The sequence below is a fragment of the Neoarius graeffei genome, chromosome 19 (genome assembly GCF_027579695.1).
Source record: "Neoarius graeffei isolate fNeoGra1 chromosome 19, fNeoGra1.pri, whole genome shotgun sequence".
Lineage (NCBI taxonomy): Eukaryota > Metazoa > Chordata > Actinopteri > Siluriformes > Ariidae > Neoarius > Neoarius graeffei.
This window is the reverse complement of record NC_083587.1, coordinates 68,819,037-68,833,994: the sequence shown is the minus strand read 5'-3', so window position 1 is coordinate 68,833,994 and position 14,958 is coordinate 68,819,037. Positions and strand designations below refer to the sequence as shown.

Below are 14,958 nucleotides of genomic sequence, written 5' to 3'. Positions count from 1 at the left end.
CAGGTGAACACGTACGATCTGACCGTAACCGCTCCACAGAGTCTGGATCTTACAGCCCACACGCAGACGCTGCGCCGACGTGGCCCGGAGGATCAGATCCTCATATTCCTGCTTCATCCTGACAGGAAACACGAGGACGTCTTTCACGACAAGAACAAAGTGCACGTGGCGTTCTCCATTAAACGATGCATTTCACTGTGAGCTCTCGACTGTAAAACAGATTTACACCCCAATATGAACCCGATCAAATAATCCCAAAGCAATGGAGTCCTGCATCGTAACTATTACAGAGAAAACTCACAAGAACTCAAACCTTACAACCAAATCAGTCATAATAAAATCAATAACAATTATTATTCAATCAAACAAGTGAAACATGAATTTAAACTAAACTATCTTAAATAAATCTTTGAGATATATTTTGAATATAATCGCTGAAATAACAGTTAAATATAATCACAACCCCTGTGAGGTTATTACTCTGAACACGCGGCTGTAGAAGCAGCTCCCCTTTATAAAGCCCTTATAAACACTCACCAGCAGGAAACTCGGGGACAACTTCCGGTGTTGTGTCCTTCCGTGAGCTGCTCTCATATTCTGCATCCCCACCGCTTCCTGTCGGCATCTCATTGGACATTCTGGAGTTGAGGTGTCCGTGTTTTTGCCTGATGTCCGAGTGACGTGTTCGGGGTATTTGTGTTTAAAAAAAACCCATAAATGAGTCTAAAATCTTTTAATTTTGTGTATGTGGAAAAAAATGTGAATTCAGTTGTGTAGGAAAGACATCTGTGGCGCTAATTACACGTTAGCTAGCCGAGCTAAATCAGAATCTAAACCTCAAAACAAGTCATCTTAAACCGTATTTAAGTAACTCAGTTCAATTGTTGCTTAACTCGAGTGGTAAGAATTAAACTGATACCTTGTATTGTGATTAGTTTTTAAATTTTTTTTCCTCATCGAATTATTTTAATCAGGCGCGTTGCAGGGCACATCAGCTGCAGGGGTGTAGGATTTGGCGCCATGCCGGGTTTCTATACGCAGCTTCCGGTCGGAAATGTAGTTCATTCACAGCAATGTATAATTCAGTGTCTGTTAATTTTGAACGTAATTATTGCTTTAAATTTAAAAAAAAAAAACTTCAACCGCGACACAGCGGCAGGAAACAAATCTGTGGAACTTTCCTGTCGGAATGAACAGAACTCCAAACTGAATGTCTGGCTGCAGTTCAGAGTTGATCCGCTAGAGGGAAGTGCAGGATTACAGTTAAATTATACTCCTCTCTCTCTCTCTCTCTCTCTCTCTCTGGGGGGCGTGTCTGCGCACGCGCGCTAATGGAGCGTGTTAATTTAAGCTCGTCTCTCCTCAGAGCTCACCAAGCTGTAATTTAACTGCAGTCCTGCGGCTGCCCTCTAGCGGATCAACTCTGAACTGCAGCCTGAACTGCTGAAGAGGAGTCTGTCTGTCTCTCTCTCTCTCTCTCTCTCTCTCTCACACACACACACACACACACACAGAGGTGTAAAGCACAGACACGCTGCCTCTCGGCTGTTCATGTTAAAAAGATTTTATTTCAACAAGTGTGTGATTTTTTTTTTTGTTCTGTTCCCAAAAAAGTACAAAATAAAAACCAAGTACATCAAAGGATTAGAAATCACATCAAAGAAACAGAGACACACACTGCGCTTTGATCTTTACATCAATCCGAGCAGTACTGATCTGATATAGATCTGATATTTAAACACACACTGAATTAGTCAGACACTGAACACCGAGTCGTCTCTGAGTGAACACTCTCTAGCACAACACTTTACACTTTAAACCTCATACACGGGTTAATCTTAGTTTATTCTTTTATACAAAATACACCAACGCATGCCAGAAATCAGTGTGTGTGTGTGTGTGTGTGTGAGAAGTGATTGGCGATTTAGGAATGGTTCGATCTTTTTGAACTGCTCTTTAAAGTGAATCGAGTGAATCAGTTGAATCGATTCACAGCCATGAACAAATCTCCTCATCAATTTGCGAATGATTCATTCTTGTAGAACGACTCTTTTAACTGAATCAGATGAATCGATTCGCCAGCACCAGAGAACAGAACTAACATGCTGTTTGACCTGTGTTTATCTTTCATCAGTATTTCTGTCAAACGTGTTCTAGATGGCTTAAAAATGTTTTTTTTTTTCTCTCTCACAGCTTAACTCAGCTTAACTCACAGTCCTTAATTTCTCTTTACAAATCAAAGGCAGTGAATCGTGGGTAGTTCATGAATCAACTTGATTCTTATGATCCTTATTCTAGATTAAATGTGTGTATGAATGATGAAGCTGTCTCTTTTTTATTTTTTATTTTGTTCTGAATAACATATAGGATCATTGCTCAACACACACACACACACACACACACACACACACACACACACACACACACACACACACTTTTCAACACACTCATATAACTGATTTATTCTGCTACAACCACTGTTGGTAAAAGGTCATTTAAAAAGTAAATTTAACTGCATTATCAGCAATTAAACATCCAATTTAATGGAAGTTTTAAAAAGGCAGTTCAAAAACATTGAATCATACTGCCTATCACTAGTGTGTGTGTGTGTGTGTGTGTGTGAAGGGTGAGGCAAAAGTGGGCAAACATTCTGAGAAAAGGGGGTGGGACGAAGAGCTGGACTCTCACTGGGTGTAAGAATGAAGGGGCGGGATTATAGACTTTGTGGTTGCGAAGGTGGAGGTGAATCTGTGTGGTTTGTTGTTTTATTTCCCCTCTACATCATGTTGTTCTGCAGCGAGTTTACCTCTGAGGAGTTCTCCTCACCCAGAACCTTGTGATTCTCATGTTTTGGAGTGAGTGAGTTCTGGATATTCAGAGACTCGTCCTCTTTGGGTGGAGGAGACTTCACCGCGTCCTCCAGCTTATTCTGGGAGTTTGGATCGTCCTAAAGGGTAAAGAGGAGAATGATGAGACTGTAACAGTAAAACAAGTCTCATGTTTACGTCTAATAAAACCGTCTCCTCAGCTGACTAGACATGTGCCGGATTTATGCTTTTATATCCAGAGGCGTTTCTAGAGTCTGTTGTGGCCCCAAGCAAAAATTTCCAGGGGGCCCTTCTGACCAGTGTTCATCACCAATATGTTATAAATAATCTGACACCAATGAAAAATGTATGAAACCAAAGTTTTTTAAATTCCAAATGTGAAAATACAATAGTAAGGAACAATAAAAACAAGAAAAAACAAAATAAATAAGCCCTCGGGCCCTGACTCTCGGGGGGCCCCTGGGCCAGGGGGCCCCAAGCAGTTGCCTGCCTTGCCTGTTCATGAGCTGCGCATCTGTTTATATCTGAGTGTTTCACAATGTTTCATGGCCTATTTTTCTAAATTTGTGTAAACTAATAACAAAGCGCAATATTAAACACAACCGCTGTAAAAAAAAAAGGGGAAAAAAAGAAAAATGCTGCTGTATTAGCAGACCACTGTGGGGTTTCTTTAGATGCCTGTAAATCAGTCGCAGAAGGTTGATGGTAGCTTGATGAGAAATTGTGGTACTTTTCATCAATAAACATGGAAAAGGACCGCCTATTTTAAGAGAGGTGTTTGACTGACATGGCAAACAAGCAATCAAAGACTGCAGACTATTTGAAACAAAATTCTTGAATAATTTTTCAGCAACAGAATTCTGTAGTTTTAAAAACTCGAGTCACTGTGAAAACGGTGTCACTGTGTTTAAAACAAGTTTCCTGTTTAAGAGCTGAGAGCCAATTAGATTACAGCCTTCAACATTCTGAATGTTGGGTCTAGAAAAGTGTACAAAATAGAACATGATATATTCCTGTGGGCGGAGCTTCTGAGACTGTGTCTAATGTAGATCAGGTCAAAAATGTAATTGCAGTTCTAAATCTGAGAAATCTAACACTAAGTGCTTTCAGACCAAACAGTTGTAGTGACTGGTTGAGAGGAACCGCCCCCTGGAGATCTCCTCGAGAACTACACGCCTCTAAGGGCTTTGTTCTGTTCACATTCACACCACCAATAGGAACGCTGAAGTGATGTTGCTATAGCGATGTCACTAGTTTGTTGTTAGTTTTTGTATGAATGCGCGTCTTGTCCATCAGTGTTCTTGTTTTGCTGTGAAAACAACAAACTGGAAACATTCGGATTTAAACTTGTCCACTTTCGTGTGTCGTGTTTCGGTCTCATGTTTCTATAGAAACGGATCATTCCACTGCACTGTAGAAGGGGGGGGGCAGGAAGTTTTACATACTCATCTCATCTCATTATCTGTAGCGCCGCTTTATCCTGTTCTACAGGGTCGCAGGCGAGCTGGATCCTATCCCAGCTGACTACGGGCGAAAGGCGGGGTTCACCCTGGACAAGTCGCCAGGTCATCACAGGGCTGACACATAGACACAGACAACCATTCACACTCACATTCACACCTACGCTCAATTTAGAGTCACCAGTTAACCTAACCTGCATGTCTTTGGACTGTGGGGGAAACCGGAGCACCCGGAGGAAACCCACGCGGACACGGGGAGAACATGCAAACTCCACACAGAAAGGCCCTCGCCGGCCACGGGGCTCGAACCCAGGACCTTCTTGCTGTGAGGCGACAGCGCTAACCACTACACCACCGTGCCACCCAGTTTTACATACTGATATTAAATTATTTATTTTACATTATAAAGAGTGAATTTGTGTGGAAAATAATTAGTGATTGTTTAAAATATGTTCACCGAACATGTTAGTGTGGGTTATTATTTTATAGGCTCAGGATTTTCTTATGTGATCACTAAAAAAAAACATGGACGAGCACATTTAGTTTAATTAAAATTTTTATATTTCACGTATCAGCCCTGCGATGACCTGGAGACTTGTCCAGGGTGAAGCCCGCCTCTCGCCTGTAGTCAGCTGGGATAGGCTCCAGCTCACCCGCAACCGTGTTGGACAGGATAAGCGGCTACAGATGATGGATGGATGGATGGATGGATGGATATTTCACGTAGCTGTGTCGAAATCGTGCTGTAGTTCCTCTGTCGTATAAACACTCATAAAGCCTGGACTTCACTGTCGGGCCATGTCTGTGTATTTTTTTTTTCATTTTTTTAATGCTAACATTAACAGCTGTTGTTTATATGGCTGACATTTTACATGGATTTTTAAAAATGGTAGTTTCCAGTGCTGCATTGGCTCACGTTCGATCAGTCACCGTACTTCACTGACCTTGACCTCACATCACTCAGGGTTCCTCTTGTGCTGGGAGAGAACCCACCCTGAAATAGGAGCTAAAGAAGTCTCTCAAAATGGTGTTCTGAAAACTACGATTGTTCTCAGTTCCTGCAGTGTGGACACACAGAAAAGGGGAACTTCTTCCAACAGTTCTAAGAACTATGACAAAGTTCCTCTGGTCTGAAAGCGCGTCATGTTGGATTGTATGTAACCATGGCAACAAGCAAAAATAACACTGGAGGCAAGGGTTGGCTAATGACTGTTGGAAAATTAACAATATGGATTTACAATAATGCTAACTGAGATGTACGGTAACCATAGCAATGATCATATGGATTAGAAAGTGAGATAATTTCATCTCGTATAAGTGCAAGGAAGTGAAACGTGTAAAGTGGTGTGTTCGGGTGAGATCGTTTCTGATTTCTGATGAACATCAGCACATGTCTAATCGCAGCAGCGATGTCTAATACTGACCTCCTGCTTCACCACCTTTTACCTGAACACACACTGAACTCAAATTCTTACCTGCAAATTTCAACTAACATTTTTATTAAACACTTAATAAGACACAAGACACGTTCTCACTCAGTTTCAGTACCTGATATCCAGGAGGGCGTCAGCGAATAAAGGTTTTAAACATAAAAGAGATCCACAGCAGCGTTTAGAGCCGTTTCATTCCCAAATGTGAGCGTATTGCAGACGAGCTGATCACATGATCAATCACAGGAAGTGCAGTACATGTGTACTGTATGTGTGGGTGTGTGTTTTAGGGTTGTATGGATGAAGGGGTAATTATTTATTAGCAAGCAAATTCACACCAATTTTCATGCACACATGCAGCATCCCCGTGATCCATACAGCCGTCTGAGAAACACACACACACACACACACACACACACTGGATTTGTTGATAATTGTGGATTTGTTAATCTCAGAATGAGCCGCTGTAGAGTTGAAGCTTGTCTGCAGTACGGAGTAAACTCTTTGTGGAATAACCATCCAGATAAAAAACAGAGCTGTCGTGTTCACACTCTGTGTGTGTTCTCAGTGTGTTACCCATAATGCACTGCACATGAGTCGGTTTATAAATTCAGACGAGTGTCATAAAATAAAGTCTACATTACTCTGGAACATAGAGCTGGAGATCGCGTGTTTGTGGCGTCTGTGTGAATTTATCTAGTGTGCTAATCTTGCATACTAGCAGGTAATTAGCTCAAGTTGTCAGTATTGGACAAGTTCCTTAAGATTTAGCCGCGTATTACACGTAGTTACACTTAATTTAGAAAGGTGTAGCGTCACTGTATGCCCTTCACAGAAATGTAGCTCGCTAAACCTTCTGTACAAATTACTAATTAGATGACTAGCTAGCATGCGGCTTGTCGTGTTTTTGTTTTCTACTCAGAAAGAGTTCTGTTTTCTCACTGACTGTTACATTTCTCTCGTTTTATTAAACACAGAGTCTTTATATTTATTGCCTCAAAAGAGCATGTTTTCCTTCACTGATCACTGTAACACATTTCAGTCGTGTTTAGTTCTGTCCACTTACCTTTTCTCTTTAACTCAATGAGCTCTGAAAAGTGTTTAATTTGAACTAATCTGTGCAAGTTTTCAAAGGTTAGACTTGAATTACTTAGTTGTCGTGACTAATTGAGACTTTTTCTGAATTGAAACAAAGATAATCGTCAGATTGAGTTAACTTGCATTTTCAAGGCAGCAGGTGAACTTGCATTTCCAAGTTAAACCAATTTGAAATGTTTTACAGTGTGTAAAGCAAATGTTTTTTTTTTTTTAAATCACTATTTTGAGGGAAATGTGCACTTGTTCAGGGAGGCTTGGGATCATTTCCGTATTCCAGACCTGGGTAGAGTTTCAGTAAAGGGACAACTGAAGAACCCTTGAGTTGTAGAACCTCTTTAGGGTCCTTTATATCATTGAAGGTTCTTGGCTTCTGAAGAAACTTTCTTCTTTCTGATCGGGAAACACTCCCAGAGTCTTTAAAGGTTCCACAGAGGAACAAGTGAAGAACCTTAAAGGGTTTTTAAGATTGTAATATTTGACGAGTAATAAATGAATCCCAGATGGTGAGGGGAAGTGAAGAAGTGGATGAGGGTGCGTTCGCAGCAGCACTGAGACACAGTGTGAGTGTTTGACACCGTCTCAGCGTTGAGATGGTGAGGAGAAATGGACACATCTCTAAAATCTCTCAAATCCTCACTCATTGTTTATTGATTCTCTGCATCAGTATCTCATTATTACAAGATATTTATCTTATTATTATTTGAAAACATTTATTACGAGAAAAAGATTTTGTTATTATGGATGAGGATTTTTATTTCTTGTGTTGCAGAAATGTGCTGTGTGTGAAATGTGTGAATATAAAGCATAGTTTATGAAGCAGAACTCAAACTGACTCCGTAGATCTCGTAATAAAGAGCTCTGACAATTACACTGCTTATTTCATGTTTACCTGCTGTACCTCAAGTGCCCTTGACTGTTTATGTCCTTTTGCTCCAATTCATGTGAGTGTATATATATATATGCGTGTATGTGTGTGTATCTATATGTATATGTGTGTGTGTGTGTATATACCTGTGAGTGTTTAGTCTATGTCTATTTCTTATCTAGAGTGTTTATACTCTTTATATTGTTTATTTCAGTTATTCTATTTGTATTTATTGCATTGCCTGTTTGCACCGTGGGTCAGAGAGGACTGAAATTTCATCTGTGCTGTATGTCGAGCATGTAGAGCATATTTGACAATAAAGTTGACTTGACTTTATGTCATTCACCTGCTGTTGCTTTGTCTTTTACTGTCTGTATACTGTGTATACAGTATCTCATTATTACAAGATGTGTGTGTGTGTGTGTGTGTGTGTGTGTGTGTGTGTGTGTGTGTTGGCAGCTCTCCAGCTGCTTATTGATCGTTGAAGGCTGTAGATTTCAGCTGACGGCTCTAAAGAGGCTCAGAGATGCTTCCTGTCCTCAGAGACACGTCTCCATTCACGGTGTGTATTTCATTTCATTTACACGACTCTCTCTCTCTCTCTCTCTCTCTCTCTCTCTCCACTGATGAGTTCCAGGAGGATTACAGGACGGAATAAATCTCGGTTTGTGTGTCTCGGCCTGTCTGAAGGTCAGAATGTTTACACCTGGGTGTCCAAGTCTTTTTTTTATTGCGGGGCAGAAGGAGGAAACAGTATGGAGTCCCGAGCCGAGGCTCAGCGCGTCACCTTTATCACAGCTTTAATATATCAGTGTCACTCGCTTCGCTCTCTACACACACACTGCAGAAATAACCGTGTACACAATTTATCTGACTGCAATTCTGTAAACTTCTGTACAAATAAAACACATTTGTCCCTCTAACAACTTCCCAAAGTTTTAAAACTGTAATAATAATAAAATTATATTTGTGTTTCTTTCTCAGTGTGATGCTCAGAGTGATTATGATTACTGACAGCAAAATCGTCCTGTGAGGGGACAGTTAGTGCTGCCGTGGGCGTGGCTACTAGGGTGGGGCTTCGATGGCTTGGAGGCGGAGTCTTACCTCACAGCTCGGCTCCTCTTTGGTCTTACACTCCCAGGTGTATCTGCTCATCGTTTTCTAAAGGGGGCGGGGCAAAATATTATACACCTCATATATACTCAGAGAGAGAGAGAGAGCGCACATCATGTTGTCCCGGTCAGCAGGGGCGGGGCTTATGTTAAATTTCATTATCCAATCTTGATTGTGACTTGATAGTGTGACATCACTACTAGCCATTTTATCCTTTCTTCAGCCTGAAAAATTTCTTAGCATCAAAATAATAGTTTAGCAACATTAGCTAAGCTACCATTACCAGTAGCTAGACTTTTAATTAGATAATATTTATGCTAACCATTTTATTATTAAAGTGGAGGTATTTTATTTTAAACACATCATGGAGATGAAAAGACTTGAAAAGAACAGTTAGTGGTGATGTCATACACTTGGCTCATCAATGAAACCTAAGCTCCGCCCTTGTTGACCCAGGACTGTAAGGCTGGATGTGCAAAAGATTTAGAAAGACAGAGAGAGAGAGAGAGAGAGAGAGAGAATGGAAGGACAGAGACAGAGAGTGAGACAGTGGGACTCAGAGGAGCTCGTGCTTTAGCTCTTCTCCTGTGACAGTGAGACAGCTTTAGGATGAGGTTAAGACGACAGAAACGTCACATTGGACAAGTTTGTGCTAAGCTTTGCATACACGGCTAGTTTCCTGACATTAAGTGGAAACAGGAGCGGTAAGAGTGAACGTAAGAGTGTGTTACACTAGCTGCTGGTTATATTAGCGTTTCAATGAACAGTTTGGGTCAAAATGGACAATTTTTTGGCTTAACTGTTCTTTTAATACCTGTGGAATTATTGTGTGATGTTTAGTTGTTGTTATTGTGCTAGCATGATGTGTTAATAACCACACGCAACACTACAGAGTGAACAAGAAGAAAAAAGAAATGGACAGTTATGGTTATCCCACAAAAGAGAATGATGCTGTCGTGAGCTGTTAGCTTAGTTAGCTTAGTTAGCGCTATTTCTAACCAAGCGTGTTAGCCTAGCATCTGATCCCGTTGCATCGCTGATGTTTATCCTGTTTGTTTCAGTTCCGTCCGTTCCTTTTGAAACAGAGATGATTTAAAGAAGTTACAAACCATCCACCATTCATTCACCCATCCATCATAAACAGGATAAACAAATAAAAAACAGAAATACACATAAATAAACATCGATGCAATGCAGCGGACGAGCAGCAGCAGCGATGTGTACAGCCTCCAGGGGGCGCAGGTGAGTGACACACCATGCAGTACATGCGGGGGGGTGGTAGAGAGCTGCAGGGGTGTTTTCTTTGGTGGGGGTACATTTTAAATAGATCTATCTATCTATAGGAAGGTGGATGGAGGAATATTATTATAATATTGGAAGGGTCCATGTTTTAGTGTGAGAGTGAGAGTGTGTGTGTGTGTGTGTGTGTGTGTGTGTGGGGGTGTTAGGGAAATGGTCTTATTACAGTATACTGGAAGGAGTAGTTTGTTGCAGAAGGGTATCAGGGAGGGGTCATGAATTGTTTATATGGTCAGGGGAGTATTTCACTGGGGAATTTCATATTCTGGTGTGTGTGTGTGTGTGTGTGTGTGTGTGTGTGTGTGTGTGTGTGTGTGAGAGAGAGAGAGAGAGAGAGAGAGAGAGAGAGTAAGGCCTCTGTATTGATACTTAGTGATGGATCAACAGGCTGGATTTCACTTGCAATCCTTCTCTCTCTCTCTCACACACACACACACACACACACACACACACACACACACACACACACACACACACACAGACACACACACACGGTCATCAGGGAGATGACAGGAATCCACTAACTCTGCTCAGAAGGAATTGAAAACCATATCAAAAATGAACCATCGAACAGAGTCACTGAATACTTTGTGTGTGTGTGTGTGTGCCTCTGCATTGATTCTTATATGTGGGTATGGAGACTGAATGTGGTATCATGCTTACACACACACACACACACACACACACACACACACACACACACACACACACACACACACACACAGAGGATGGAGTCAGTAAACCTGGTCAGTGACACTTGAGTACAGCATTAATGATCACTGAAATGAGAGACGGTAACTGTGTGTGTGTGTGTGTGCTTGTTTATGCTCTTTTTTGGGGGGAGGGGTTTTCGAGTGTGAGTTGGTGTATCCGTGGTAACAGAAGGGAGAGCAAAGATTTTTTCCCCGGTAACTGTGTTGCTATGGCAGCAGCTGTTGCCCAGGTAACCACGCAAATGATGATGCCTGAGAGCGAAGAGAAATAAAATCACTCTGACTTTTTTCCCACTTCCACCGTTTTTTTCTCACCCCACACCCTCAGAACATTCCATGCAGAGAGGAGGAGGAGGCGATGGAGGGATAGATGGATGGATGGATGGATGGAGAAAGGGGGAGAGAGAGAGAGAGACAAGAACAACGTTACCTGACAGATAATGTTATCATAGTAAGCCAAAGCACGAGCATGAGGAGGAGAGTCGCACAGTTTCCTTACGTTTGGGTTGGAGCCCTCAGCGATGGTGGACAGGGAGAAATTATCATTGTGCTGCTCCGACGACGGGCGGTACTTACTGCTGCTGAGAGAGAGTGAGAGACAGAGTGAGAGAGAGTGAAGAGGTCATTCAGACATAACAGATGGGAAGAAGGACAGACAGAGGGTGAACAGGAGAGAAAAATAGGAAGATGGAAGGATGGAGGGAGGACAAGGTGAATATTAGAATAGATGAGGAATAGATAGAAGGGACAGGAGAGAGAGAGAGAGAGAGAGATAGAGATCAGGCATTAGTGCAATCTCACACACACACACACACACACACACACACACACACACACACACACACACACACACACACACACAGAGTTCATTATGGAGTTGAAGCTTTGATTGCACTAATACCTATGTAAAGCGGCCCTGAGTTTGAGAAAGACGCTATATAAAGGTAACATTTATTATTATTATTATTATTATTATTATTATTATTATTATTATTATTATTATTATTTTCAGTGACATGAGTCGTTTGAATCTGTTCAGTTAAATGATTGGTTCAGTATTTTTGTCGCAGTGTGAGGCCTGATCACTCCGCCCTCTAAAACACACAACACACAGCTCACGACATGTAAAATAGTCAATAAATATTATTATTTAGTGCTATTTTAATAACATACTCTCATCTCCAGCACTGAATCTGAACCAGATTCATTCAACTCACTGAATCAAATACTGATTCACTGAAAGAGAGACACATGAATCTCTGTCATGACCAAAAGATTCACTGATGAAAAATGTAAATATGACTCACACAATTCAGAGAGATTTAAGAAAGGCCGACAGACCGAGCATACAAATTATTAAAAAAGAGCAAAAGAGTCACTGATTCAAACACTGATTCACTGAAAAAGAGAGGAGTGAATCTTCATCTGGACTCAAATGATTCAGGAAACAGCTATAAAGACGACTTTCACAACTCACAGATGCTGTGAAAAGTGATGAAAAAACATTTGTTGCTATAAATTTGTTGTTATTGACTCGGACTTTTATTACAGTCAGTTGATTATTACAAAATGAATATTAAAGATTAGATATGAATATTAATGAACAGTCATGATTAATAATCCTGCTTTCAGCTCATGTGGTTCGACTGTAACAACTCACAACAGATGGACAAGTGGGCGAACGACAGGGTTCTCTCTCTCTCTTTGTTCCTCTCATCACATCTCCTGTCATGTCTCTCCTACATCTCTTTCTCTTTTGTCATTTTTCTTATTCTTTTTGTTTATTTTCACTCCCTCTCTAGTTTTCTCACCATTTTACACACTTCTCATCTCTCTCTCTCCCTCTCTGCTCCTGATCTTCTCTCCTTTCTTCTTTCCTCTCACCTAAATCTCTCTCCTCTCATTTCCTCTTTCTTATCCTCCTCCCTTACTCTTTCCCTAATTTTCTTTCAGTTTTCTCTTCCTTTTCACTCTGATTATTTTTTCTCTTCCTCCTTCCTCCTCTCTTCTTTTCTTTTCTTATTATCTAATCTCCTCTTTGCTCCTCGCTTGAGCTCCTTTTTCCCCCTTTGGACTTTTCCACTTGTCTCATCTTTCTTGTTCTCTCACCAGTCTTTTCTTCTTTCCTGTCTTCCTCATTCTCTCTCCTCTTCTTCTTTCACTCTTTCACCTTCTCTTTCTCACATTTCCTCCCCTCTTTTTACCCTCTTATTATCTTTTTCTCTCTTCTGCTCCTTGCTCTCATTACTATTATTATTCCTTTTCTCTCACATTTCTCATTCGCTTGTTTTTCTCCTTTCTCATTATTGTATTTTCCACTCCATTCCTCTCTCTCTCTCTCTCTCTCTCTCTCTCTCTCTCTCAGCCCTCCCACTTCCCCACATCTCACTGTCTCCATGGTAACTGTCCTTCCTTCCCCTCATCTCTTCTCCTCTCTCCATCCCTCCGTCCTCCTGTCCTCCCTGTGCTCTCCTGCACTCAGCAGTAAGTAGGTCACTTCATCACTTCATCCCGACACTGACCTGCTTACAGCTGCATCTGTACCAACATCCTCCTGTAGCGGTGCTGCTAGCAATGTGTGCTAACTCACAATGCTAACTGCTGTGCTGCCACAGTCTCCTCTCTCTGTCCTTCCTGAAACCACCCCACAGAAACTCTGATGAAGGACATTTCTGTGTCTCTGCGTTCACTTTTATTGTGTAATGAAAGCAGCTGATGCTCTGGAAAGTGGAGGCTCCTGTAAAAATGATGTTAGCTAAAGTGATACGACATGCAAAATAGCAATAGCTACAGCCACACCTCCTCTGATCACTACATTTACACCACGGCGCTGCTGTTGAGGTCTGGACTCTGGCTGGTCAGAGGGTGTTGATTAATTCTCTACAACATTTTACACAACTTTGTGGTTTCTCAGTAATATGATGGAACAAGCTGTGATTTTATTTTATTATTTCAAGAGAGAAATGGGAGCCTGGTGAGGGAACGAATAGGCACTTATTTGTTTAATTCAACATTAAATGTAACTTTAAAGGGATAAAAAGTATGATGTGTCATTCTTTAATAAGTAAAAAATTGTAATCGTTAGTAAATTGCTGTGGTGGACGAGGAATAAAACACTTGGTAATGTGTCGTTAAAGGAAAAGAGGAACAGTAACAGCAGCTCCGCCCCATCAGTGATTACTGCGTTTTATTCATGTACATAATAACTAATTAAAAAATAAATCTCATAAACTGCTTGATCTCCTCAGATTTCATTTCTATCCAGCAGATTAAAAAGCTGTGACAAAATATAACAGAATTATATATATGAGTCGTACATGAGCTGATAGTCGACGCGTCGCATAGCACCGAGTTGTCTATAATCCATGTACGATGAGATTGAGTGGAATAACTGTTTTATTCTGTCCACATTCACTGGATTTTGACAAATAGAGCATTTTTATTTTTATTTGTTGCAAATTTGATAAATAAAAACTTTTTATACAAAACGTCCAACAAAATCATTTCTGCTTAGAATGTAAACAAACCGGTGAAATGACACGAGTAATTTGTGAAAAATGCGATAATAATAATTCTTGAAAAATAAAAAAAGGTATGTTCTTACCATCAAATACTCTTATTCCATATTTTGTTGGGTGTTTTTTTGTATTTCTTGGGGTTTTGTTTTCGAGTAGAGTTTTTATTTCATTCTCAGTTGGTTCAGCAACACACTCCGCCATTTTGTTTTTCTCTATTCACGGTATATGAGCTGATATCCTAGTAGTAGAGTAGCCAATCAGAGCGCATGATTGCTCATATCCAGTGAATGTGGAGAGAAGTGTGTGTGTGTGTATATATATATATATATATATATATATATATATATATATATATATATATATATACACACACAGGTAGTCTGCGACTTACGACCGATCGACTTTACGACCGTCTGGTTATGACTGGCAAGTGTTTCCCAGCTGAGCGTACGACAGTTTCCGCCCCAGCTCCCGGCACATGTGCAGTCTCTCTCGCGCTCCCTCGCGCACTCCGTCATACAGTTTCCGCCCCAGCCCCTGGTTTATGAAATGAGCAAATGCTCCCGCCAGCCCGAGCGCTGCAACAGCTGATGATGACGTAGACGACCCACAGCCGAGCACCAGTGACGCCAGC

The 14,958-nt window shown here is 41.0% G+C and overlaps 2 protein-coding genes across 4 annotated transcripts in view; both read right to left on the bottom strand.

The window, feature by feature from the left end:
- pkdc (protein kinase-like domain containing) overlaps window positions 1-602 on the bottom strand; it is a 1,969-nt gene extending 1,367 nt beyond the window's left edge. The window contains exons 1-2 of the mRNA XM_060901020.1: window positions 538-602; window positions 1-209 (exon numbers count right to left, since the gene is read on the bottom strand). The exon at window positions 1-209 is cut by the window's left edge and continues 1,367 nt beyond it. Of these exons, the coding sequence (XP_060757003.1) occupies window positions 1-117 (117 nt within the window). The 5' untranslated portion in view covers window positions 118-209; window positions 538-602. The remainder of the gene's footprint in view (window positions 210-537) is intronic.
- A 946-nt stretch (window positions 603-1,548) lies between these two features.
- Window positions 1,549-14,958, bottom strand: part of cspg5a (chondroitin sulfate proteoglycan 5a) — a 40,106-nt gene continuing 26,696 nt past the window's right edge. The window contains exons 4-6 of one of the 3 annotated variants that reach the window (XM_060900521.1): window positions 11,237-11,387; window positions 8,786-8,842; window positions 1,549-2,947 (exon numbers count right to left, since the gene is read on the bottom strand). In XM_060900521.1, coding sequence (XP_060756504.1) covers window positions 2,777-2,947; window positions 8,786-8,842; window positions 11,237-11,387 — 379 coding nt within the window. In that variant the 3' untranslated portion in view covers window positions 1,549-2,776. The remainder of the gene's footprint in view (window positions 2,948-8,785; window positions 8,843-11,236; window positions 11,388-14,958) is intronic. The other 2 variants (XM_060900523.1, XM_060900522.1) reach the window with 2 other exon arrangements.